Here is a 27,680-nt window from a genome sequence, read left to right on the forward strand (position 1 = left end):
ATTCCAGATCACCTTGTTAAGTGGATACAGATGCTCTACATAGAACCAAACAGCCGCAGGAGCGTCCAATGATTTCTGCATCACTGTAGGAGTCCATTAAGGCTCTGCCTTATCACCACTGCTGTTCATTCTTGTGATGGACACTGTTACATTAGACCTGCACAAGCCAATACCATGGACACTTCTCTATGTTGATGATGTAATGTTGGCTGCTGAGAATAAGCTTGATCTCCAGCGCCAAACAGAAGAGTGGAACAACCGACTAGTGCAATACGGCCTGCGCCTCAACAAAAACGAGACAGAATACATGACATTAGATCCTCGAGAAGTTGGAACCATCCATGTTGACGGTGAAGATCTACCATGAGTATAGAAATTTAAATATCTTGACTCCACAATCTCTGGCGATGGCCGACTTACTGGCGAGGTCAACACAAGGATACACGCAGCCTGGCTGAAGCGGAAAATGACAACGGGCGTCACCTGCGACCGTCAGATGAAGGAACATCTAAATTCTAAACTCTACTGGACTTTTATCCATTCTGTCGCTCTCTATGGCACTGAGTGTTGACCAGCTACAAAGGAGGTAGAACGTTGACTAAGCGTCACGGATACGAAGATGCTTGCGTGGACAGCTGACATCACTAGACTGGATCATATTTCAAACAATGATATTGAGAAACATTTTGGCATTGCACCAATCCAGAAGAAAATGCAGGAAAACCATCTGCACTGATTTGGGCATATGTTGCGTGCAGAATACAATACATTGGCAAAGTCAGCGTATACATTGGAAGTCGCTGGAAAGAGGCCCAAGGGACGGCCAAGACAGCGATGGACCGATACAGTGCACAATGACCTGAAAGCTGTAAGACTACATTCAGACATGGCCCGAGAACAAATTAAATGGAGACAACAAATCCACACAGCGAACCCTGCCACCAGGAGGTACAAAAGACTACAGAAGAAGAAGAAGAAGATATGTTAGAAAAGAGCTTTATTTTTTTTACAATCTACTTTATGTTGCACCGACATAGATAGATCTCATGGTGACGATGGGGTAGTAAAGGGTTAGGAGTGGTGAGGGAGCAGACATGTCCTTAATTAAGGCAGAGTCCCATTATTTACCTAGTATGAAAATGGGAAACCACACAAAACCATCTTCAGAGCAGTGCGCTTCGAACCCACTATCTTTTGAATGCAAGCTCACAGTGGTATGCCCCTAACTACACGGCCAACTCACCTGGTTAAAGAGTATATAACACCGGAGGCAAAGAATCTCTACACAAATCACAAATGCAATTCACTCTGCCATCTCTTGAGGAGAGGTTAAATTACATAGTAAAGTGAGCCAATAGAACAGTTCATGATCCGGCATTCTGTCCACCACGACAAACCACGGATGGTTCTGTGGCATCTGGCCCAGTGAGTTAATGCAAAATAATACAGTTACTACTGAAGAAACAAAAACAAAAAAATAACATTTTAAATGGCACAGATACTCTAAATGATGAAAATAAGAAGCTACAGAAACCCATGTTTGAATCTCAATATCTTCCTTCATTTTTCCTTCAGTAATGTTTCCTCATCTCAACAACACACATCTCTATTGTCGAGGACGCGCTCATCGCACAATTCCTCACACTTTTTGTTCAGCCGGGGTGCCATAACATCTCTACCTCAGCACCTCGCCAAGTCGCCAAGGCATAGGCTGGCCCCAAGTTGGTGGATGGCCATTCCCAGTCATGTTCTCCTGCGTTGATCTCGCTTCCTCGGACAAGGACATTTTTGCTGACCTCCGCCCGACTGGTTGTCTCCTTTGTTCAACACCTCTTTCTTTGCTCTGACCCTGCACCAGAGGCAAAGAATCTCTACACAAATCACAAATGCAATTCACTCTGCCATCTCTTGAGTAAAGGTTAAATTACATAGTAAAGTGAGCCAACAGAACAGTTCAGCTACTGCCTGCCTCTCCGTTCAAGAACATAGAGCGCTCATCAATCGCCACCTCCATCAAGTGATACCTACACCGCCTCACCTTCAAGACGACTCCGATGCTGATGAAGAACCTGCAGCGCATGCTATCCAACCGCCTCCTCTGTCTTCCTCATCGCCATTATCTACGTCTTCTCGCCCTACCACTTTTCCCATGCCCACCCCGTGTCAGTTCCCATCTCTGTTACTCTTTCATCCATCCTACCTGTCCCTACTATCACCACTACCACCACCATCACCACTTCTGCGTACATCTCTCCTCTCCATTCTCTTACTACCATGACTTCATCCCACCCTTCCCCCCCTATTGATCACTTCTCTCCCCACCCTTCCCACCACTGTTCTACCACCTCAACCTTCACCGACCCAGCCATCTGCCGAGGGATCTTCCACCACTCCTCCAGCCACCGTGGTACAGCCGCCGTCGACGCCACCGCCATCTCCCTCCACTTGCAGCTGTGTCATCAGAGGTGTGGATCCCAGCATTGCGTCTGCCATCATCGCTCACGACCTTTGCCAGGCAGGCCTTCCAGTACAACGGGCATTCCGTATATACAATGCTGACGGACCTACCTTCTTGGTATGCATACAACTGCCAACTTCTACTCACGTCCAACACCTTATTGCTCGCGGCATACACATCTATGGTCGCCATCATCGCCCTGAACCCTCCCATTCTCCCCCCCAAACCCTCCACCGTCTTCCTACATTTCACAGTAGCCCCCGGCCTAACCCTCCTCCTCCACTACCCCATCCTCATCTTCGTTCATCTTCAGTCCCACCTCCACCACCCTATGTACCCCCACCTCCACTTCCTCGTGACTTCCTCCGCCTTCTCCTTACTTCCCTTGTTCACTTCTCCTCTTTCTACCATATCCTAGCCTCGCATCTTCTCCCTAGCACACCCACATAACTCATTATATCTATGCTTTGTACCGTTAATATCTCTGTCACATGCATATGTCTTGTACTAATATCTCAATAAAGTCTTATATACAAAAGCACTTAGGCAAAGACGCAATTCCTCTCCCATCTCCTACTTCTTCACATCCTTACCCACCTCCTTCTTCCCTCACATCTTCCCAACCCGCCCGCATCTCTTGGCCAGAGACAGGGCGTAACCCTCTACGTGGCCCGCCCCATCCCTTCAGGGTGGGGAATGAAAGCATTTATAGCAGTAGTTCCTCATCTGGTGTTGGGGAGTTTGGGCACTTTACATAAACTGAAGCCTTAAAGTCTGTATCAGAAAGATTTGTTCTCATTCAAGGCTTTGAGAGCTTCAATGTGGAAAGCAGTTTCATGTATGAGAGCTGTATGGCAACAAACAAGCAGCAGAGTGACAAGTGTGTGAGCGAAAGTATAGTGGATAGCTATGAGCAAGGTGAGTGGTGAGAATGAGCTCAGAGTGGTAGCCAAGAGCAACAAGTGCTCTTGTTCCCAATGCCACATTTTGGGCATCTCTGCTGTACAGTACTTTTATGCTTGAATATCTCTATATGTGGGGAGAAGAAATAACATGTTCTCATTTACAAAAGGTTTATGTGAGCCCAAAGAAAATTCACTTCATTGTTGTACATCAAAATCTGAAAAGAATCATTTAAATAACATAATAGATGTAAACCACATTCCTCAATGGAAAGCATCATACCAATGGAATATGAGTAAATATGAAATCTCTACACATTACAGTAAAATGCCTAGTTTCTGACACTGTGAAAGTTTTAATTAAAATATGAAATGAATAACTACTAACTTACTTATGCTTTGCAAACCAGAATAATGTTGCACATCCATATCCAGAACAGATCTGGATATGTGACTGGGGTTCTGGTAATGTTGAAAGGAATGCTGGGTCACATCTTGAATCTTGCCATGTGTACAATGATGAAACTTTATCATTCTCAACTTCAAATCTATATCCATTAGCTCCACCACTCTGGGCTCCACCTAACTCCACTGTTGTCCATGCATTTATTTCATCTGTCTGATGCCACAACATCACACCATGCATTTGGCCACATATTCCAATCTGCTTTACCTGCAAGGATTATGACAGATTCATTAAACAATTTCATAAGAATTGGCAGGAGGCAGAGTACAATAATTTAAATCCATGTGATTTAAATCAAGATTTGAATTATGATTTAAATTAGTTGATTTTTATAATAAAACTCTATTATTTAAATCAGCTGATTTTATATTCTATATATTAGTTGGCTGACTTATTTTCATCTTATTACATGCTGTCCATTGTTCAAATTCATATAAAAATCAACTACTTAAAAACATTTTGCTTTCTTATTGTTGTCTCATTGTTTGTAGTCTATGGGGTGGTGCTTTGGTACCCATCCTACATATTTGGAATCGATGAATGTCTTATGTTACCTGAAGCAGCAGAGAGGAAAGATCCTTACTTTAGACTTGCCAGGGACCCAGCAGCCCATCTCAAGAAGTTTTCTTACTTATATAGAAGAATTAGAAGTGAGACAGCGTACAATATCATCGATATGAGAAATTATCAAATGATTGCCCTTCCCTGAAGGACTCTTTAATGTTCTTTAATATTCCGTGTGATAATAAGAATGAACTAACGCTGATGTATACTGAGGTTAAGTGCAAGCAGTGATTAAATCGGAAGTGATGACACTAGTTTGAAAGACCTAATTATAGCATGCCTTCATACAACTCGGTTTAAAATATTATTCGTGGTAATAAGATTGGACAAATAGTGAATTAAAATTTAGGCTGTGCAGTATAAGCAGTGATCACAGCTCAGGATATAAAGCGATAACAATAGTTGTAGGCCTAATAATTTACATCTAACTCGCGCAGAAAAGTTTTTTTAATAACAAGACTGAGCGAAATCTGAATGGAAGTTGAGGCTGTGTAGTTAAACCCCCAAGTGGTGAGTTTAGTAACAATCAGTTTTGCACTCTTTGACAACTACAAGATATAAACTTGAAATTTAAAACAATAATAATGTTATTGGCTTTACGTCCCACTAACTAGTTTTTGAGTTTTCGGAGACGGCAAGGTGCCGGGATTTAGTCCCGCAGGAGTGCTTTTACGTGCCAGTAAATCTACTGACATGGGGCTGACGTATTTGAGTACCTTCAAATACCACCGGACCGAGCCAGGATCGAACCTGCCAAGTTGGGGTCAGAAGGCCAGCGCCTCAACCGTCTGAGCCACTCCTCCTGGCGAAATTGAAAACAAAAGCATATGAAACATTTCACTTACAACAGTTAACTAAATTCTGAACACCAAAACAATGACTGACTACCAACTTAATTAATAATTCTAAATTACTAAATATTAATGAGAAAGAAACTCGTAATATTAAGCACATTCACTAGCTCAGCACACATAAATAAACATTAAAATAATGTAGCCATGTTTTTTCCACTGCTGACTTTAATTCACAAGTATTGCTCTTTGAAGTGAAAAGTGAAGCTAAACACATTGGATGATGTACATGTAACATTTATGTGGAAATAACATTAATTTTATTTGTAATGCTTTAAGAAAAGGTAAGCTATTCCAACTCTTTTCACACTTTTCTTGTTTACTTTGTCTCCCAGTTCATCTGAGACAATATTGAGTGTGTTGTGAAAGTGTAGCAAGAAATTTGCTTTGAAATTAAAATGAGTAATCCAGACCAAAAACTTGATCCATATAGGGAGAATTTAAAAACCTTTCCACTTCAAGTAGAAAAGGCATGAAAGCTAAATGCAAGTCATGTGGTTTAGAAATGTAGCGATAAGTTGCAAGAATGACATTACATATTCAGAAATGTAACAGGATGAAAGATAGTCCAAAAAAAGATTAAAATCCTGAGAAAGATCCAGAAGTTTCATCTCCAGCATAAAAACAAAGAGATCTTTAGTTAAGAATCAGCTATCCACCAAGGGACCCTATAAAAATGTCAGATTAGTCACTTTGTTGTCCGAACTAGTGAAAAATAAAGGTGGACTTAGATAAACATGTTGCAAAATTCTGTCATGCTAAAAAACAGTTCCTTCTGCTCCATTAATAATTCAGAATTCAGAAGACCCATAAGTATATTGTTACCTGGCTATATACCTCCATCATCTGCTTTGGTAGTTGGATCCCTTCTTGAAGAAATTTATCAAAGTGAGAGAGTTCAGTGTTTCAAGGATTTATTTGGGAATACAGTTTGTATGAGCTCATTGTGTGTGTTATAGTGACCAGTGAAAACGGGGACGTATATCTGTCCAACACAGTTGATAATCTGGGCATCTCCACAATACACACGACTACTTCATTGAACTTGCAATAAATTCAGTGAAAAGCTCTGAGAGAAAATTAAAGTGTAATGTGAAAAGCTTCATTAGACAATGCAAGCAATGTGGCAAAAATGAGAAGTGCTCTCAAGGAAAGGGAAGATAATGATATAATTACATATGGCTTCTCTACTCATATTTTGAATCTTCTCACCCAGGATCTTACCAAGGACACCTCAAACATAAAGGAACATGTGCAGAAATTGTGAAATTCTTCTGCAATAATCATTTTGCCAATGCAAAATTTAGGAGTGAAGGAGGGCAATCATTAATCTTGCCTCTCAAGAAGTTCGATGGAAGACGTTGCCTGACAGCCGTTAGGCTTACATTAAAAACTGGCCACTACTTGTGAAGATTTGCAAAGAAAATAGGGACAAGATACATAATTCCATTACGAGAAAGGTTAATGACCTTCAAATAATTCAAAACACTGAAGATATTTTAAATTTCCAAACCTATATTACTAGCTCTTGATGTAACCCAGAGAAGTGACTGTACCATTGGACAAGCAGTGCAAGTGTGGAAAGAACTAAATTATGACATGGAGGAATTACAAGTGTTAAGGAATTCTGGAATCTGGAACTAATGACATAAAAACTAAAATGTTTGAAAAACATTATAATCAAGCACTGACTGCAGCACATTTTCTGGCATTCATTATTCACCCAGAATTAAACAACTCATAATATGTCTTGCATCCATTCAAGCATGAATATGCATTTCAATTTGCTCAAGAAAAGTATGCAGGAACTTTATTTCTAACAGTATTCGTAAAATATCAACCAAAATCTCAATCATTCATTCCAACGATGTTCACTGATGAAGTGGTACACGGTGTGTCTGCTTTGCAGTGGTGGAAATCTCAAGAAAATATCCTTGGCAAGTTGGTAATAGATAAGGTTATGCAACTCCTAACAGTTAGAGCATCATCCACATGTGTTTTCTAAGTTTGGTGTTGTTCATTCAAAGTTAAGAAACGGACTTGGTGTAAACAGAGCTTCTAAGCTTGTGTTTTTATATAAGCACTTAAATAAGGAACTAGTTTAGAAATGGGCTTGTGTAAACAAAGTTCCTAGTCTGATTTTTTATTTAAAAGGATGAGTCATGGGACAGAAAAACTGATTTAATAATATATATCTAATATATTCAATATGCTGTTAAAGAACATAAATTAGATTGATACTTCATTATTCATCTTAGGTAGTTACTTAATAAACAATGAAGCATATACCAATCAGAAAAATTATCAAAAATCTGTAATTCAAATAAATCTGATTTAAATAAAGAAAAAATTGATTTTGATTTTTAATTTAAAAATGATTTTTTTTTACACCCTGATAGTAGGTTATACAGATGGAAGAATAAAGCCATTTCATTTCATCACAAAAAAAAAAAAAAAAAAAGTAAAGCTAAATTATAAATGGAGTTATTAACACAAAGGCAAAATTTGGACAATGGAATCAAGTAGAGAAAGGGAGGAATAGAAAAGATTAACTTACCTAGACAAAAACATACAGGGTTGTCCATAATTTCACCTCAAATACCTTCTGACCAGCTGAACATAGCCATAGGTGGTTTTCACCTAGCTTAATAATAAGAGGCACATGAAAGAAAGTGCAATGTGGTCGGTGGATGCAGAGTGGGTTTCGGCCCTTGGGTTTCGTCTCTTAAGAGTCCACGGCTTGCCCGTGGTCCAACAGCTCTGTACTCTGACCGGCCAACCGAGCAGAGGAAAGTTGGCCACGGCTCTACCGTGGCTCTACGCCTTTGTATTCGGGAGATGAGCCTGGGGCACAGTGCCAGACCTCACGCCTGGCCCCACCTGTCGGCTGTCCTGAGAATGGTTTTCCGTGGTTTTCCATTCTCCTGCACTAAGGCGAATGCCGGGACAGTTCATAGTACAGGCCCAGGAACGATTCATTTTATCAAATTACGAAACCCTCACGAGCTAAGCTGTGGGTAATAGCTTGTCTCTCTATATATGACTTGATTTGTACTTTTTACTCCCTTCTATTGCTTATACTTCTATATTCAATAGACCAGACCACAGAAACAGCAATTATTGCAATCAATGATGCACCCAGGCAACCAACATGTATTGATTTATGATAACCATTTAAATGTATCGGCTTATATTAGAGAATGGTTTTGGTGAACAGTGTAACCAAATTAATGTATGCATACTGCTTTTTAAGGGTGTATTACTACAAAATCTAGCTGAAAAAAATTGCTTTAAATTAGAAATAAATGAATTTACAAACTAATGGCTAAGTTCAGTTATTTTATAGCTTGCTACAGACAGTAGAATATCTGAAATATAACAGATATATTTCTATATTAGGATGAAGAAAACTATGTTTTGAAAAATTCAACCATTTGAGAATTTTCAATAGAAATATGTTCCTTAGTTTCAAGATGCACATTAACTCCAGACTAGCAAGGCGGAAGTGGACGAGCTACCAGTATACTGCGGCAATGTTCAGAAGCAGGTAGCAGGTGCTTAGGAATAGAATGAACAATAATTTAAATGACAGTAAATGCATTCCCAATGAAACAATGTTAACCATATATTAAAACTAATACATGGACATAAAAAAGTCAGTTGTGTCATTGAATAAACATAACTGTTTACCTCAGCTCATAACATTCATCTTTACATTTCGGGTTGAAATATTTATACTTAAACTACCAACAAAGTTTTCTTAAATATTCATATTTTTTCAATTAAGAAACTACAGTACGAGTACTATTTCATATAAAAAATGAACTCAACTTACCTCTCGCAACTGATCTTTGGGTAGACGGGAAATACAGAAATTAAGAGCTGATATTATTTTAGGAACATCTTGCTTGTTGCCCTCAGACCCCAGATCACTAGGAACATTTGCTTGAGTATCTTTTGACTGCTTTGATAATACTTCTCTCGTACACACATCAACAATACAAACTTTGATGGATGTAGTCCCAATGTCAATACCAAGCACCAACTTCCTACCTTCAGGATTGGAAGCCATTTCTATTTAAATTACTTGCCTGAAATATAAAACAGAGCAATCAAATCTCTACAATCAGCAGTCGACACACAGACTGAAAATAGTATTTGCAAAACTGTTGTGAGAATATATTCAATTTAGTAATGAAATGTTGTCACGTGTCCACTGTCACAGAATATATTGAGACGTGTTTTATAATACTCTGATATTGGGCTGCCTAGTCACCAAGTAGGACAAGATAAAAAATGATCAAATATAGATACACATGGCATAGTATTCATCACACCCCAAAGTATTAATATGAAAAGTGAAGTAAATCTGCAGTGCATAAATTGGCCAACAGGAGGGTTCTAACCCTTTTAGAACAAAATCACTTTCCTCCACATATTTCGTATTTAGTTAAGCAAAACATCAGTTCTGAACCGCTACTGCATGGTTGAGAGTCAGGCTATGTGTGTACGAGTGAACTATGGCAACAGAAGATACCCCAATAACAATAAGGAGCTATAACCATGTGAGAGAGTCTGGAAGGATTTGCCAGGTTAAATGAAATACTGGTCTAAACTATGTAAATATAAATAGTAAGCATCAGTGTCCTAAGGTAGTGGTGCCCAACATATAGCCCACACGGTGAAGCATTTTATGTGGCCCCAAGACCGAGTTTTGATAATGGACTTAAGTTTCAGCTTATGATTTCCGTAGTGACAGAAAATCCTAAAGAACAACAACTTTGTTTCAATTTACAGAGAAAGGAAACAAATCAATACGAAAAATCTCTGAATTATTAATAATTTTCTTCTTGACATGATATTTCCATACTTTTACTGGGCTGTACGGAAGTTCTGAGATGCATATTTCCACTTTAAAGGCAGGTACAAGTTACATTTCCCCAATACATTTCCTGGAATTACAGCCGCAGTGCTTACTTGGACAGTGAAAAGCTTGCTGCATTCAACTGGGGGATTAAATCCAGCTATCTTGGAACATCAATAGGAAATGACCATTATACATCCGGAAAGAGTTTCGGGAGGCTGATTATCCTTTACTGTGAACTAACATTTCTTCCAATTACTGATATTTAAAAACATTTTCATATTTCATTTATAAAAATGTCCCTTATCAAATGTGCTTTTACAGAAAAATGTACTGATGATTATTTTTGTATTGAGAACAGTGGAAAGTGCTGTGTATGATATGTAAAGAAAATATTTCCAATTTTCAAGAATACAACATCAGGCATCATTGTGACCTTAAGCACATATCTGTATACATACGATGGAGTATTATGGAAGGAAAATATTTCAAATTTAATGAAAGGTGTCTGCTAAAAAACAAATGATCACAATACATATCGAGAAATATATAGCTGCAATTCACACCAATCATAGAGTTGCACATTTATCAGCCACGAAAAGGAAACCATTTTCTAATGGGGAGTTTGTGAAGAACTGTAAGCTCTCTGTAATAGAAAAATGTGTCATAAAAAGAAATAACTGATAAATTTGGTCAGCTTATTGAGGAGCACAATGACTAGAAGAACAGAAGAACTCAAGGCTAATTTGTGTTCATAACGGTGTGAAAAATCGAAATCATTTGAGTGCTTTCGTTGGCTTTGGATGAAAGTAATGACGTCCGTAATACAACACAACATTTAATTTATATTTGTGGCATTGACAAAGTGTGTGAAATTATTGAGAAGCTGGCATCTTTATGAACTATCTACAGAATTACAAGAAGCAAGGATTTGTTTCTCCAACACTTTGAAACATTGAAGGATCTTGATTTAGGATGGGATGGACTGGCATCTTTAACAACAGATGAATCAAGGAATATGGGTGGTACAAAACTGGTTTAAGAAATTAATTCACTAACAGAAATACTGATAATCCTCTTGAATTGCACTGCATTATTCATCAACAAGCACTTTGTGGAAAAGTATTGAATTTACAACATGTGATGAACACAGTAACATCTACAATTCATTATATTTAATCACATGGACTCGACCATCAGCAGTTCCAGTCATTTCTGGCTGAAATTGATTTTGAAGATGGGGATGTCATTTATGGCTTTGTTGTGGTAATATTCTGAAACTTCCTTCAACTTCGTGAAAAAAAAAAAACCAAAAAAACACATTTATAAACATAAAACAAATAGATAGAAATGGGCGACAAGGATTGGATGTGGAATTTACCAGTACTCACAGCTTTAATGCAACATTTAAATATTTTGAACTTGCTACACACCCCAGCTTTGCACACGAGCAGCTATGAATTTAAGGAGGTGGGCTACATTTAACCAGAGACTTATAATATTTCCTTGCATGCAACATTAGTCGTTCCTCTGCTTGCCTTCAAAAACCAACTGAACAAGTCTTGGGTGTCTTAAGATGTGTCCTGTCATTCTATCTCTTCTTCTGGTCAAATTTAGCCAAATCGATCTCCTCTCACCAATTTGTTTCAGTATTTCTTCATTCATGATTCTATCTACCCATCTCACCTTCAGCATTCTTCTGTAACATCACATTTCAAAAGCTTCTATTCTCTTTCTTTCTAAGCTAGATATCATCCATGTTTGACTTCCATACAATGCCATGCTCCAGACAAATGTCTTCAAAAACATCTTTTTAATTCCTATATCAGTGTTCGAGGTGAACAAATTTCTTTTCATAAGAAAGGCCTTCCTTGCTTGTACTAGTCTGTATTTTCAGTTTGGATTATTTATCTTTGTGTAGTGTGATGTGTAACAAGGAAATGTTGACATATTATTATGTCTGCAGTAATAGTTTCTCTCATTCTACTAGGATTAGGTTTCTTCCCTCTTTTGTCTTCACTAGCTGACATTCCTTCCAAATACCCTTTGAAAGCTTTAGTGACATGGTCATCACTAGAGCCCGGATATCCATGCAAATGCATGTTCCTAAATAAGCTGGTTACACTTCTGAAACTTTGCAAATATTTGTTTCATGACTAATCAGTTCCAAACAGCCGTACTTTTTCTGTGCATGTTTGCAAGTTTTTGGCCTTTTTGGGAGAAAATTCATGCACAATGCATATTTTGAAATGTTTGGACTTAATAGCAAAAAATTGATGTTTATATTGGATTATATGACTTTTTTCTGACTTTGGTGCATATATTATATTAACTTGCATGATAGTGCCTTTTTTGAACATGGATTTGTAGAATTTGAGACCATACGTCCACATCATTTGTCTATTATTGAGAGAGAAAGAAAATGTATTCCTGGTATACTAAGTGAAAAGCAAAGTTAGAAGCATAGAGATCCTATAATGCAGTTAGCCAGGCACTTTCGAATCTGTTGCTTGAGTCATGGCCGACTTGATGCGTCGCTCTAGGAGCGCAGCGAGGGATCCAGTCGGCCGTACTTGAGTAAATATTGACCGAAGTGGGAAGACCCCGCGTCGACCGCTCTAATTCTTAGAAATAAGTGTCCTAGTAAAAACTGAAACATAAATTTTGCATTACTAAATGCTATTTCTTTTTTTCTTCTATGTTATGTGAAGAAATCCAAACTTGAATCACTACTGAGATAGCAGCTTACATTTCCTACCCCAAACTCTCACTGTTCAAACGTCTGAGGCCAAAATAATTGAGAAAGAAGGGAGTTGGAAAGCAGTGCGCTTACACGCTTCAAATTGTAATTTAGTGTTGGACTGTGCTGTGAAGTGTTGGTGTCATGCTGCCTGTTAAAAGTCCACAAAGAGACCTAGTGTCTAAACGGATTGACAAAAGAAATTTCTAAGTTAATTTTTTAAAAGAGATGACTTCAGATGTACTTCGTCCTAAATGTCTTCATTTAATTATGCACCTGTCACTTCTTGTGACGTAGAAAGATCATTTTCTGTGTTCAAGAATGATCTGTCGGACAAACAAATGAATTTAAATGAAGACAATGTGGAGAACTTAGTTGTTGTACAATCTTTCAAAAGGAAGTGAAAATATAACAATGTTGAACTGAATTTTGATGGTGCATATTTTCCAGTTTATTGTGCATGTTTTGCCATATGATAGTGCATGAATGCACGCATATTTTGAGATTTGATAGTGCATGGAAATCAGGGCTCTAGTCATCACTTACAGCTTTCAAAGCATCGAAGATTTTCGGTGACACAAGCAAGGAAAAGGGCTATAATTGGAAAGGTATGGTAGTGGCCGAGGCCTTAATTAGGGTACAGTCCCAGCATTTGCTGGGTGTGAAAATATGAAACCATGGAATACCACTTTCAGGGCTACCAATGGTGGGTTTCAAATGCAAGATTAGAGCTATGCGACCCTAACCGCACATATGGTGTGATGAACATAAATACATATACAGAATGTGTGCTGTAGATCCATAAGGTGACAAAATAATTCTTTCATTTTACAATTTGTTCTACGTCACACCGACACAGATAGGTCTTATGGTGACGATGGGATGGGAAAGGCCTAGGAGTTGGAGGGAAGCGGCCGTGGCCTTAACACTTTAGCGTCGACGCGTAAATTTGCCTTTTTCGTGGTAAACTGCTGAAATGCGATAGACATTTTTCAGGTTGTTGTGGGCTACGGATGTTCGTAATTTCATTTGTAGATGATAATCAAAGATATTATTTATGTTCAAAGTTAGAATTTTTGTCCCCCCCCCCCCCCCCAATTGGGGTGACATATGGTTATTAGGTTGACTATGCAACAGAGAAAGCGCACGTCACCCCTACAGGGGTGACGGCCTTTTTACATTTGTTGTTGTGGAACACTGTGTTCTGTGTTGTGAGCAGTTGATTTACGCGCCTTTCAACGAGTTCCTTGTAATTTACAGTTTTGTGACAAGAATTTAATTCATGTTATGTGTTTCTGTGTTGAGTAACCATGATTACCGATAGAGAGATAGAAGAACAACTTGAAAAGGGTTTGAATGTTGAATCAAGAGATGTTGACATTTAGGATTTGCAATGTGATGCCACCTATTCCGAGTCGGAATTCGACAGTAGTTTGTGTAGTAAGGACACTAGCAAAGATTCCGGTGCTACATCGGGCGATGATTCAACCAAATCACCAGCCAGTGACAATTACTGGGGAACATTCTCAGGTTTGCAGAAACATTTTTATTCACACGTAGCTCCGGTTTACAATTTCATCTGAGTGCTAAATCTCAACCAGTATGTAAGAATAAAGCAATAATAAACACCAATCCACATTATTTTCCTTGCCATTAATAATTGAATTCTGATGGTTGCGTATGTCACCCCATATGGGGTGACAAATATCAGAGAAATTCCATTGTCTGTTGCGCAATGCACAGCGTGCTGAGAAAGGAATGGGCACTGCGCTGCACTCTATGAACACCTTACGTGAACAAGCAATGCAATACAACAGCGAATGGTAGCACTAGTTTCGTGCGACATCCTAAAATTTAGAGGCCTGGACACACTACCATGTCACCCCATGAGGGGTGACATACTATATTTTGTATGAGGGTCCGTCACCCCACATGGAGTGACATTGTCTTCAAAGTGTTAATTAAGGTACAGCCCCAGTGTTTGCCTGGTGTGAAAATTGGAAACCGTGGAAAACCACCTTCAGGGTTGCTGACAGTGGAGCTCGAACCCACTACCTCCCGGATGCAAGCTCACAGCTGAGTGCCCCTGACCCCAAGGCCAACTCGCCCGGTAACAAAAGAAAGAAACTTGACATGAACCAGACCTTCACCAACGAAACGCAATACTAATAATGCTATGAAAAATGGACTAATGCATATATGTTCCATTGATTTACAGAAAGCTATGCTATTTCCAGTAATTGCAGTCTCTGCACTGGATAGATCAGAAATATAAAGGTGGCCATGTCCTCCATGAGACTAGTGCAAAGTGCAGATGTGGAGTTGCAAACAACAGATCAGAAATGTTTAGTCTATGGACATTCACACTTACCGAATGATATAAATTTTGGCTCTCCGGAAAGGACTGCTAAAGGGAGGACATCAGACTGGTACAAACTCATGGATTCAGCCAAACATAAGAAGTAATTCAGTTTTATTGAAATACGAAAAAAGACTTAGAGCAACATCACTAGAGTAGAGTAAAAAACAAAGATAATGAAGCAGTTAACTGGTTGAAAATTCAATGGCTCCATTATGAAAGAAACACACCATCTGAAATTACACAAGGAAACACTGAATGAAGATATTCCATTCATGATATTTGATATCCATATCCACATATCCTTGTCGGATGCCCATCAGTTGCTTGTCAACTGTTCAATTGGAATGCCCCTACCCTCACCAAAGGCCAGTGTCAAAACAAAAAAACAAGATATACTTCATCTTCTTAAATAGGTACCAGCCATTCATCATGAGTGATTCATAACATTGATTACAAAAGAAGAATCTGACGAAGTTGGTCCTCTGATTGAAGATATTAACAAACAAACAAACAAACAAACAAACAAACAAACAAACAAACAAACAAACAAACAAACAAACATCAAAATTATTAGGTCTATGTGTTCAATTTTAAAATAAACACAAAATTAGATTTCACTAATTTTTTAAATAAAATAACCAGAAAATAAAACATAAAGAGAGAATGAATAATTTGCATTATATTTTCACCATGTCTGTCTACCCCATACTCTCATTTCCTGATACAGGTCTGGGATGAGGTGGGATGAAATTATATGGGATGTTCTTATGGCCAGATGCCTTTCCTGATCCCAACCTCTGATGAGGAGCTAACAAAGATGAAATGAATGATGGTGAATGAAACTGGGTAAGGAGGTCGAAGGCCTATGAATTGGAACTGTCCAGGCATTTGCTTGTAAGTGAACATAGGAAACCACAGAAAACCATTCTGAGGACAGTCGATGGTGGGGTTTGAACCTACACATCTCCTGAATGCAGAGCTTGGCTCCATAGCCGTAGCATGTCAACATGCTTGACCACTCATTTTGATGTTTCCACCAACGTTTTTGAATTTCATTTACAAGAATAATTATTATATTTATTGTATATTACTGTAAGCAGCTAATTAAAAAGTTAATGCTGATTATTCAGAACATCATATTGCTCTTCATTATTTACTTTATATTACCGTATATTTTAATCTCATCAGTGACATGTCTCCTCTAAAATGTTAAACTGTAAGCAATATGAATCCCTTTTTTCCCTCAGAATTGTATATTTTGACTTGCACTAATTTTTAATCAAGGTAAAACTCTGTTTTTCTCAGAATGAGATATTTTGACTTACACCAATTGTTGAGCACGCAGCTCAATAGGTTTTAGCCACTATCGCAATGTCGTATTAAGTTATTTGCTATACTTTTGTACTCTCTCCCACACTCATAACGGAAAGAAGAGCATTATTACATATTTCCCTGAAAGTTTAAGAAAAGGAGTAGCAATGAACAGCTCTGGTTATAGTTTTGTAATAACAAAAGTATGAGATTACATAACAAAAGAACAACATCTGGAACTCCTGATCCCACCTGATTACACCAAAAATTGTTAAACAAATTCACAATTCTCAACATGCCCTGACACATGTATATGTAGCTGCATCTGCACTAAATGCTCAGTCTAAACTACTGTACACAAACAAGGCAAGCCAACACATCCAGTCATGCTCCAGCTTACAAACTAGCCAAATTCAAGGACAAAGTAATCAGACAAAACATGAAGGTGCTTAAATAACAGTAATGACCTAGTAGCTTAAAGAACAATAATGGTCTAGTGCAGGAAATTAAAGGTACAGAGATCCCATACAATTCAACACTGCATCATTTAACATAACTAACCCATTCACTTAACTATCAGTAGCAGAAACTCAAGATATATTAAAAAACATACTAGATAAACAATTTACTAAAAGAATATACAACAGCAATTATCAAATTTATAAACGTAACAAAGCAAAACCATCATTTCATCTTTCATAACAAACACTATAGTACCCAACCTAAAAGACTCCCTATAGGCACACTTGCAGAGATATTCCTACAGTGCGTCAAGCACATTAAGATTCTACATACCGGTAACAAAAACAAACATGCTTATAAGATACGATACTGGCACCAGCAGGCCGACGATGTTATCCAACCATACCAAGGCAACAGGAGACTATGAATATCATTCTTAACTCATATCAGTAGACTACAAACGAACCTACACACTGAGCAATTTTCCATGCGGTTAGGGGCGCGCAGCTGTGAGCTTGCGTTTGGGAGATAGCGAGTATGAACCCCACTGTTGGCAGCCCTGAAGATGGTTTTCCGTGGTTTCCCATTTTCACACCAGGCAAATGCTGGGGCTGTACCTTAATTGAGGCCACAGCTACTTCCTTTCCATTCTTAGCCCTTCCCTATCTCATCATTGCCATAAAACCTAGGTATCAGTGCGACGTAAAGCAACTTGTAAAAAATGAACCTATATAACATAGCACATTATGAATGAAACAGATCAATCAACTTCTTTGTCTCCACTATTACAAAGACAACAACCATAAATATAAATTCAGAATAAGAGAAAGTCCATATGATTGATATCCTAAACTGACATCCTGAACCACAACACAACACAAGCACTCTGCACTCAGCACTCAAATTCATGCTATACAGACTCATCAACACATCCCTCTCTACAGAAGATTATAATGAAGAGATAACTACACACCACAAAGTACCTAGCAATTGTTAATGATTTCAAGCACACAATCATGGTGTGGATTACTGTAGTCAAGCCCTAGCTCATGAACCATGGGCAACGGCTGAATGGTCTAGTAAGTGGTCCTGAGAGTCAGGATACCAGTTGCTATGGAATGGGAGTGGGCATCTCGGACATATTCTGAGTCATAGCCCTCCTTGTGCTCAGGCGACAAGGACTATACAATCCACCGGTAGTCCATAACCCATTAGAGGAGAGATCCTCACTTGGACTATGTGTAAGTAGGGTAGCATCCTGCTTCATGAATTTACCGAGCTCAGAACATTTTAAGCAAGCCTCGGACCTATGGGAGTAACGAAGTCCCACTTCTATTTGACAGGCGAGGGACTCCTTGGAAATAACTTGGCGAACGAAAGGGAATTTGATGGGGAGCTATCAATATTAATGGGGCTTATGGAAGAAAGAAAGTAGAACTGGTGGAGTCAGCAAAGAGGATGCATCTGGATGTGCTAGGAGTAAGTGATATTCAAAGTACGGGGAGATAACGAGGAAGGGATAGGAGATTATAAAATGTACTTGACGGGTGTTAGAAAGGGAAGGGCAGAGTAGGTGGTAAGACTGTTTATCAGAAATACCATTGCACGCAACATAGTTTCTGTCAGGCATGTAAATGAGCGAATGATGTGGGTAGATTTGGCAACTGGAGGAATTAGGACAAGAATTGCCTCAGTGTATTCACCATGTGAGAGTGCAGATGAGGATGAAGTTGACAAGTTTTATGAAGCAATGAGTGACATAGTGGTCAGGGTCAACAGCAAGGGTGTGTTGATGAGTCTGTATAGCATTAATTTGAGTGCTGAGTGCAGAGGACTTGTGTTGTGTTGTGTTGTGTTGTGTTGTGTTGTGTTGTGTTGTGTTGTGTTGTGTTGTGTTGTGTTGTGTTGTGTTGTGTTGCACTGTGGTTCAGGATGTCAGTTTAGGATATCAATCACATGGACTTTCTCTTATCCTGAATTTATATTTCTGGTTGTTGTCTTTGTAATAGTGGAGACAAAGGATTTGATCGATCTGTTTCATTCATAATAGTTTGTAAGCTGGAGCACGACTGGATGTATTGGCTTGCCTTGTTTGTGTACAGTAGTTTAGACTGAGCATTTATGATGATGATGATGATGATGATGATGATGATGCTTGTTGTTTTAAGGGGCCTAACATCGAAGGTCATCGGCCCACTGAGCATTTAGTGCAGATGCAGCTACATATACATGTGTCAAGGCATGTTGAGAATTGTGAATTTGTTTAACAATTTTCATTGCTACTTCTTTTCTTAAACTTTCAGGGAAATATGTAATAATGCTCTTCTTTCCGTTATGAGTGTGGGAGAGAGTACAAAAGTATAGCAAAACACTTAATATGACATTGCGATAGCGGCTAAAATCTATTGAGCTGCGTGGTCAACAAGTGGTGTAAGTCAAAATACCTCATTCTGAGAAAAACAGAGTTTTACCTTGATTGAAAAGTAGCGCAAGTCAAAATATACAATTCTGAGGAAAGAAAGGGATTCATATTGCTTATAGTTTAACATTTTAGAGGAGACATGTCACTGATGAGATTAAAATATACGGTAATATAAAGTAAATAATGAAGAGCAATATTATGTTCTGAATAATTTGCATTAACTTTTTAATTAGCTGCTTACAGTAATAGACAATAAATGTAATAATTATTCTTGTAAATGAAATACAAAAATGTTGGTGGAAACATCAAAATGAGTGGTCAAGCATGTTAACATGGCATGGCTATGGAGCCAAGCTCTGCACAAAGTCTTGTAATAGTTGTACATAGTGTACATACTTGTATTTAACACTGCAGTTAAGAATATAGTATCATCGTGGGATTCTACTCCATTCGTTATCCTTGTTCTCTGTACCTTAGTTGAAACTTCCCAACTCTACGTTCCAACTGCTTGGGATTCAACCAACCTACCTTCCAACCAATCTGACATTCTCCTACAAGCTCTAATCCTGTCTGTCACAACAGAAGACAAAAAAATTTTTGGTGTCAGGTTTGGGGTGGGAAGCAGACAACGTCAGCAGAGAAGGAGATAAATTATTTATAAAGCCCCGCAGAAGAGGCTTTAACTCAAGGAAGAAGTTGCCAGCCAGAGTTTCAGTTCCAGTGAGAGGTGCGAGCAGTACGAGAGCAGAATTTCCAATGCAGTTAAAAGACATTAGACGCTTTGAAAAGCTAAATAATATTAGTATTAATGTGTATGGAATAGAAAAGGGTAGTATAGTTGGTCCTTTGTATTACGAATGAAAGGAAAGGTACGCATATCAATCTACTGTACATAGAAGATGGTGAAATTTCTCATTATTGTTGGATAAAAAATTTAAGTCGACTTGTTTGTAGTCAGTTATCAAAACATGATGGTAAAAAGTGGTTATGTGATGGATGCTTGCAGTATTTCCAAAATGAGGATCTGTTAAATAGACACTCCAAACAAGACTGTAATCAAGTGTGTACATTCTTACCTACTCCTGAAAAAGCGATTCTAAAATTCGAAAGTTATAATAAGCAAATGGAGGTACCGTTTGTTATATACGCTGACGTTGAGGCTGTACTGAAGCCATGTTCACTGAAAACAAGTTCATCAGATCCAAACATATCTTTTACCAACACTACTCACATACATGAACCATATAGCTTCGCGTATTATATCAAGTGTAGGTACGATAGCTCACTAAATAAGTTTGAGCAGTACAGAGGAAAAAATGCTCCTGAAATGTTTATGAAAATGCTTGAGAGAGATGTAGTACGTCTTGGTCATATTTTAAATACTGAAATTCCCATGAAACCTCTTACTGAGGCAGAGCTACAACAACATGAAAGTGCTACAAATTGTAGTATTTGTGGGAAAGAGTTTTTAGAAAATGATCCCAAGGTCTTTGATCATGACCATTTGACTGGATTGTATAGATTTCCTGCCCATAATAGCTGTAATTTGAAGTATAAAATTCCTAAATTCATCCCTGTTATACTACATAATTTATCCGGTTACGACTCGCACTTCATTATTAAAGAATTTGGAGCTTCAGATGAGAGAATTGACCTGATCCCTCAGAACAAAGAGCGGTATATTTCATTTACAAAATTCTTAAAAGTGAATGATAAATATACCATCAAACTGAAATTTATTGACTCATTACGCTTCATGCCATCAAGTCTTGATCAGCTTTCCAGTAATTTACACTCAGAACAATTCACAGAAATTCGGCGCTTCTTTCCGAACGATGAGGAGTTTAATTTAATTAGACGTGAAGGTGTATTTCCTTACGAATTTATTGATAGTGTAGAGCGTCTTGAAGAACGCTCTTTACCATCAAAAGAGTCATTTTACAGCTCTCTAAATTTAACTGAAATTACTGAAGAAGACTATTTTCATGCACACCATATCTGGGAACAGTTTCGCATTCAAACGCTAGGTGAATACTCTGATTTATATCTAAAAACAGATGTTCTATTATTAGCTGATGTTTTCGAAAATTTTGGTGATGTTTGCATCAAAACATACAACCTTGACCCTTGTCAGTATTATACGGCACCGGGTTTAAGTTGGGATGCTATGTTAAAATACACACAGGTGAATATGGAATTACTAACTGATCTTGACATGGTACATTTCATAAAATCAAATATTCGTGGTGGTTTAAGTCAATGCTCTACGCGATTTTCTGCGGCTAACAACAAATATATGTCTAATTATGATCCAAGTAAAGAGTCAAAGTATATTGTTTATCTAGATGCAAATAATCAGTACGGATGGGCTATGAGTCAATATCTACCACTAAATAGTTTCCGCTGGCTATCGAAAAGTGAAATTGAGAATTTAGAGGTTCAAAACATAGATGACAAAGCTGACAAAGGATACATTCTTGAAGTTAGTCTCCAATACCCGAAAGAGCTGCATGAATTTCATAATGATTATCCATTTTGCCCTGAGAATATAAAATCTCCATATATCACATCAAAAACGAACATGTTAATTGCAAACTTAAATGATAAATTTAAGTATGTAATACACTACCGTAATTTGAAACAATGTTTGCAAAATGGGTTGAAGCTTACCAAAATTCATCGGGTTCTTGAATTTCACCAGTCACCATGGCTAAGACCCTACATCGATTTCAATACTAATTTAAGAATGATGTCTACAAATGCTTTTGAGAAAGACTTCTACAAACTCATGATTAATTCAGTCTTCGGGAAAACTATTGAAAATGTTGATAAAAGAGTAGACGTAAAATTAGTTACAAAATGGGAGAATGTTGGCAGAAGATATGGTGCAAACAACTTAATAAGTAAACCAAACTTCCATAGCTGTGCAATTATTCATGAAGATTTAGTTGTAATACAAATGAATCGATTAAAAGTAACCTATGACAAACCAATCTATGTAGGCTTTACTGTTCTTGAATTATCCAAAACACTCATGTACGATTTTCACTATGAATATATGAAGAAGAAGTACGCTGAAAATGTAAAGCTGCTCTACACAGACACTGATTCTTTCATATATGAGATTAAAACAAATGATATTTATAATGATATAAAACCAGATCTAGACAGGTTTGATACAAGTGACTACCCAGAAAATAATGTTTATAACCTCCCACGGATTAACAAAAAAGTTCTTGGGAAAATGAAAGATGAATTCAAAGGAAAACTCGTTAACAGTTTTGTAGGCACTAAAGCTAAATCATACAGCATTATACCTGAAAATAATAAAGTGATTAAGAAACTGAAAGGTATTAAGAAGAATGTTGTTGAAAATGATCGGAGTGTAGATGATTATAAGAACTGTATTACCAATAGTTCACTAGTATTAATGAAGAAAATGTATGTTTTTAAAAGCATAAATCATCAGCTTTATACTCAGTTAATAAACAAAGTTGCTCTAAGTAATGATGATAATAAGAGATTTCTTATACCTAACTCAACAGATACTCTAGCCTGGGGTAATAGTCTCATTGACCATTATTACTTCACATAGGTTTACATTTAGTTTATGTATGGTAATTATGTTTTGTTAGATGAGGTGTGCTTGTACAACATTGTTGTAGATACTGTGTTATCAATAATGTAAAGTGATTAATAATGTAGTAAATAAGATTATGCTGTACAATATGCTTTTCACTGATTTATATGTATTTGTAATAAACATATTAAGAAAAACTCTCTTGTTTTATACCGAATTCCATCTCCTTTGAATGCGGCATTGAATATCCGTTGAATACTCCTTAATCACCTCTGGAATGCTCCCTATCGCATTCATCTTAATGGTCTGGCGCAGGGAAGGGTGACCTGCTAATTGAACGCCTGTTATATACCTCCGATTGCGTAATCGTAACGGTCTGGCGTAGGGAAGGGCAGCCTGCTAATTGAACGCCTGTTAAATGCTCCTATGTCATTAATCCTAAAGGCCTGGTATAGGGAAGGGAAGCATGTTAGTATAACGGTTGTTAAACACTCCCTATCCCATTAGTCCCAATTGTTTGGTGTAGAAAAAAGTACAGCCCTCTGGTTGTACACCTGTTACGTGCTCCCTATATATTTAATTCTAATGGTCTGACGTCGGGAAGGGCAGCCTGCTGAGGAGGAGGAGGCTCCAGAACTGTCACAAACACACTACTTACTACCAAACATACCAGCACCGGATACACACTGTTTGAATTGATATTCGGAAGAAAGGCCAATATCCCCGGCGTACTTCAGAGGAAACTGGAACAATCTTGCAATGAGTACCAGAATGTGGTAGAGGAATTAACTCAGCGACTAGTCACGAAATAGCTAGAAAAACCCTAGTTAAGAGTAAAGAGGAAGAAAAGAAACGATATGACGCAACACAGCACAAAGTTTCTTTTAAGGTAGGAGACTTAGTATTACTCCGTAATGATGCCCTAAGATGAGGGCGTAGCAAATCAAAATTATCTCCACCGTATCAAGGTCCTTACAGAATCATAAAGGTAGATGGTGTGAACTGCACACTTCAGCTGAATAAACGAGGAAAGCAAACCAGAATCCATAAGAACAGATTAAAATGGTATATTAATTAAAAGGGCATAGATATTAGTTAACTCGCTCTAATTTTGGCCGCGGTAAATTACACTCCCTTTACCCCAATAGCAATGTGAACTTTCGATGGACACTGATAGGGTTAATATGAAATACCCAGTCAGGCCTCGTGCCAAATTAGGGACACCAATGTTAGAAGTTCAACCTTGAAAATTTGGAACCAAGATTATTGGTATGGGACATCAAACATTGCATGATCCTCAATACCCATCAGAAAGACCACAGTGGCGAGGCTGTGAGTCTAGATGTCAATCCTCGCCAAACCTGACCCATGAGGTCCTGAGCTGAGCACAAGGCTTACTCAAGTAATAAAGGTAGGAGGCTTTAAAATCAATTCAGAGTTAATAGGGACATTGCTAATACGCATCTTAGTGTTTATTGGAATAAGCATTGTAGATATGAAACTGCATCTAAGTAAACCAGTGTGAAGGGTGAGAAGTTGTGAATAAATACAGTCACAGATCAATGTTGAAGAATTAAACAATACGGTCAAGTACACAGTGATTCTCACACTAAGGAGGGAACAGTCAAGTCCTGATAGTAAAATACATGGAAAAACCCTCTGTGGTGTCACAGACTAATATAAGCAATTCTTGTACACCAAAATAACACCACGGCGCGATACAGTCAGTCATAGGAGGCGACTAATGAATCCCCACAGGGGAATGGCCTTGCATTTCGTCCTTATAGCACTGATGTGGGTGCCCTGCGGGAGGCGTGAATCCCATGGGACGGATTCCGCCTGGGGTAGATCACCACTGAGCTGGTGGCTACCCAAGGAGGTGTGATTTCCGCAAGCACGGAATACACCGAGAAGGGTTGTAAAATAATGCCAGGATTTTTGTTAATAGCACACATTTTAAGAACAAAGCCTGGTCGACTGGACTACCATCTCGCAGTTTGAGACGGGCAACCACACTCGTGCAGTATTAGGTGCTAGAAAATTCTGATTATTTCTCATTGAGAACCTTGCCAGAAATCAAATGATCCATCCACATATTCCAGACAGGAATTGTAATGGACCCAAACCAAGGAGTCTATACCACTCAGCACAAGTTGCTGGAAGTGTCCAGTCATTCTTCAATGCGAAATCTTACACCTCAAAACTTCCCAAAGGAAATTCCAGCCAGAAGCTCCCTACACAGTTGCTCTGTGACACTCTGCATGCAATGAACTCATGGTGAGTGTACGCGCCGCAATGTGCTACGCTGAAGGTAAAATTCTGACCTTCAAATTACATAGTCGTTACCCCTGGGCCGGAACCCTATGTCTCCTGTCAGAGGATGTTGAAGGCAGAAGGTGAACCACTCTTGGCCGGGGTCACACCTTGGGAAGACTCGCTAAAATTATAGAGCGGGTAACTACCTGAACGCTTATGGATAAGCCAGGTAATAAAGAACCATATTCTGGGTCCAAGATTATTATTGGAAGGGCTCTTACGAACTCAGGACTCGTGACACCGAAGGTCACCATATGATTAGTAAAGAGGATTGAGTCAGTACCGCAATTATAGGAAAGAATTTAACCTGAGACCCACGGCACCATGAACCACCGTGCGATCAGTGTAGGCAATAATGCTATTACTGGTAGCCGAAAGTCACTCAGGAATAAACAGTAACACCTTGCTCTGTTAACAACTAAGTGTTACAGTTATCTAACATAAGCGTAAGACAATGTTATGTCAGCATTGCCAGTAGATAAGAGAGATGTTGCTTTGACCCACAGACCAGCACGGCCAAGCATGCTCGATGCCCAGTAAGCAGTCAGAGACAGCGAACTTGGTACTGATAAGGCACTACCGTTAGACTTAGAGATAACCCATACAGCAAGCCAACAGGCATATACTTTGAAGATAAGAGAGAAGCAGAGCTGTACGTTGCAATGATTAGTACAATTAAATCGGTTATTTGAATTGTATATTCTGGCTCGTAAGACCTACAAAGGACGCAATTTTGTACACTAGTATCGAAAAGGAATTTGTATATAAGGGATATATGTGTATCCGTATATTGGGTATTCAGCCCGAAGGCTGATTGGATCCTCAACAAATCCACCACTAACTATCGTAGATGGCCTAAGTGTCACTAAAGAGGCATGACAGAAAATGAAGAATAAAATAGTTTCCCGTTGAAATCCTCATTTTTGGATAAGGGATACATAAGAAATTTTCAAGGGATAGATGTTGGACATGAAAGGCAGACAGAATAAAAGAGGATTAATAAACGTGAATTAATTAATGTAGTAGGTACAGTAACCAAGACACTGTTTGACACGTTTGAGCAGCTAAAAACGTACGTACAAAACGTGACCTTACAAATTTCAGAGGCTTTCTGACATTCTGAGTTACAGATAACGTTAAATAAACACCTGATTGAATTATAAGGTGTGTTACTTCAGCTGCACGAGCACTATCAGGTAGTTTTAGACAGTATTATGAATGGTCAATTGGGAATAGTTCAAGTACAAGTCCTCAGTCCTGATGATATATTAAAGGCTTATAAGAGAGTACAAGGGAAATTTCCTGAAGGTTATGATATGCCAGTAGAGGTAAGAGAAAGTTATGGGTATCTCACCTACCAAATCTCATCAGTAAACGTTTACCTGACAAAGGACTCATTGGTGTATATCAAGGTAACTACACTACTAGGTAGGCTACTCCGGCGGTTGAAGCTCCCATTGGCTGGAGCGCTATGATGTCATGCAATATGAACGATAGCAAGTAAGGTACACAGTCGCAGTACAGCAAGCCTGTCAGTTCACGTGCCTGTGAAACATCTTCTCAATTTTTCATCAAATAATAGTCTGGTTTAGTTCGATTCGATAAGTAACGGCACATCCGATAGATTTCAAAATGTGAAAATGCGTTAAAATTCGTCACATGCTGAGCAGGTAGAACATCAACTATCAAATACATGACATATAATACAATAAGAAAAGAAATATTGCCATGCAACTCAAAATAATTAATTTATTTACTGTTGAAGTAAATATTTAGATCAAACGGCATAGGAAAATATGCATCATATCGATATCTTTATGGAATTATATTAAAGTATTAAAATGTACGTGTCAAAAGACTTAATTAGTTGATGAACCAGCCCAAAGCTTAGCCTTCTTATTGCCATATTTTATCAATGCTAGCTCTTACTCTTTGCATTTAAATGCCATATCCTAATAAATCTCCTGGTCCTTATTTAGAGACAAATTATTTTGTCATGGAATACTGGAAATTTTGACTTAATAGCAGAAATAAGAGTTTTTATTACGTTTTTGTATCTGAATACAGTCTTACCGTGAAACACACCAAATGATATTTCAAACTGGGCTATGTTTTTAACCACTCGTGACATTAACATTATTATGTGCTAATAACTTATATTTCTGAATATATTTTGAGGCTCGTGAAATAATACAGTATCCGTGATCCGATATACAGTAAATACGTAGAAAGAGACAAAAATGTCGGTTGATCGGTCGCTTGCTGTGAACCATCAACGATAGACCCCAAGTGTAAGCATACAAATTGTAGAGCATAGAAACCTCTACAAAAAAGTCTGCGATGGTACATACCTATTTCCAACCGGCTGCCCTCTAGAAACGA

The 27,680-nt window shown here is 38.2% G+C and overlaps 1 protein-coding gene across 1 annotated transcript in view; it reads right to left on the reverse strand.

Moving 5' to 3' along the window:
* LOC136863295 (sedoheptulokinase) overlaps positions 1 to 21,933 on the reverse strand; it is a 165,775-nt gene extending 143,842 nt beyond the window's left edge. The window contains exons 1-3 of the mRNA XM_067139680.2: positions 21,900 to 21,933; positions 9,077 to 9,332; positions 3,753 to 4,033 (exon numbers count right to left, since the gene is read on the reverse strand). Of these exons, the coding sequence (XP_066995781.2) occupies positions 3,753 to 4,033; positions 9,077 to 9,313 (518 nt within the window). The 5' untranslated portion in view covers positions 9,314 to 9,332; positions 21,900 to 21,933. The remainder of the gene's footprint in view (positions 1 to 3,752; positions 4,034 to 9,076; positions 9,333 to 21,899) is intronic.
* Positions 21,934 to 27,680: the final 5,747 nt, after the last annotated feature.

The sequence above is a fragment of the Anabrus simplex genome, chromosome 2, assembly GCF_040414725.1.
Source record: "Anabrus simplex isolate iqAnaSimp1 chromosome 2, ASM4041472v1, whole genome shotgun sequence".
NCBI classification, from domain to species: Eukaryota; Metazoa; Arthropoda; class Insecta; order Orthoptera; family Tettigoniidae; genus Anabrus; species Anabrus simplex.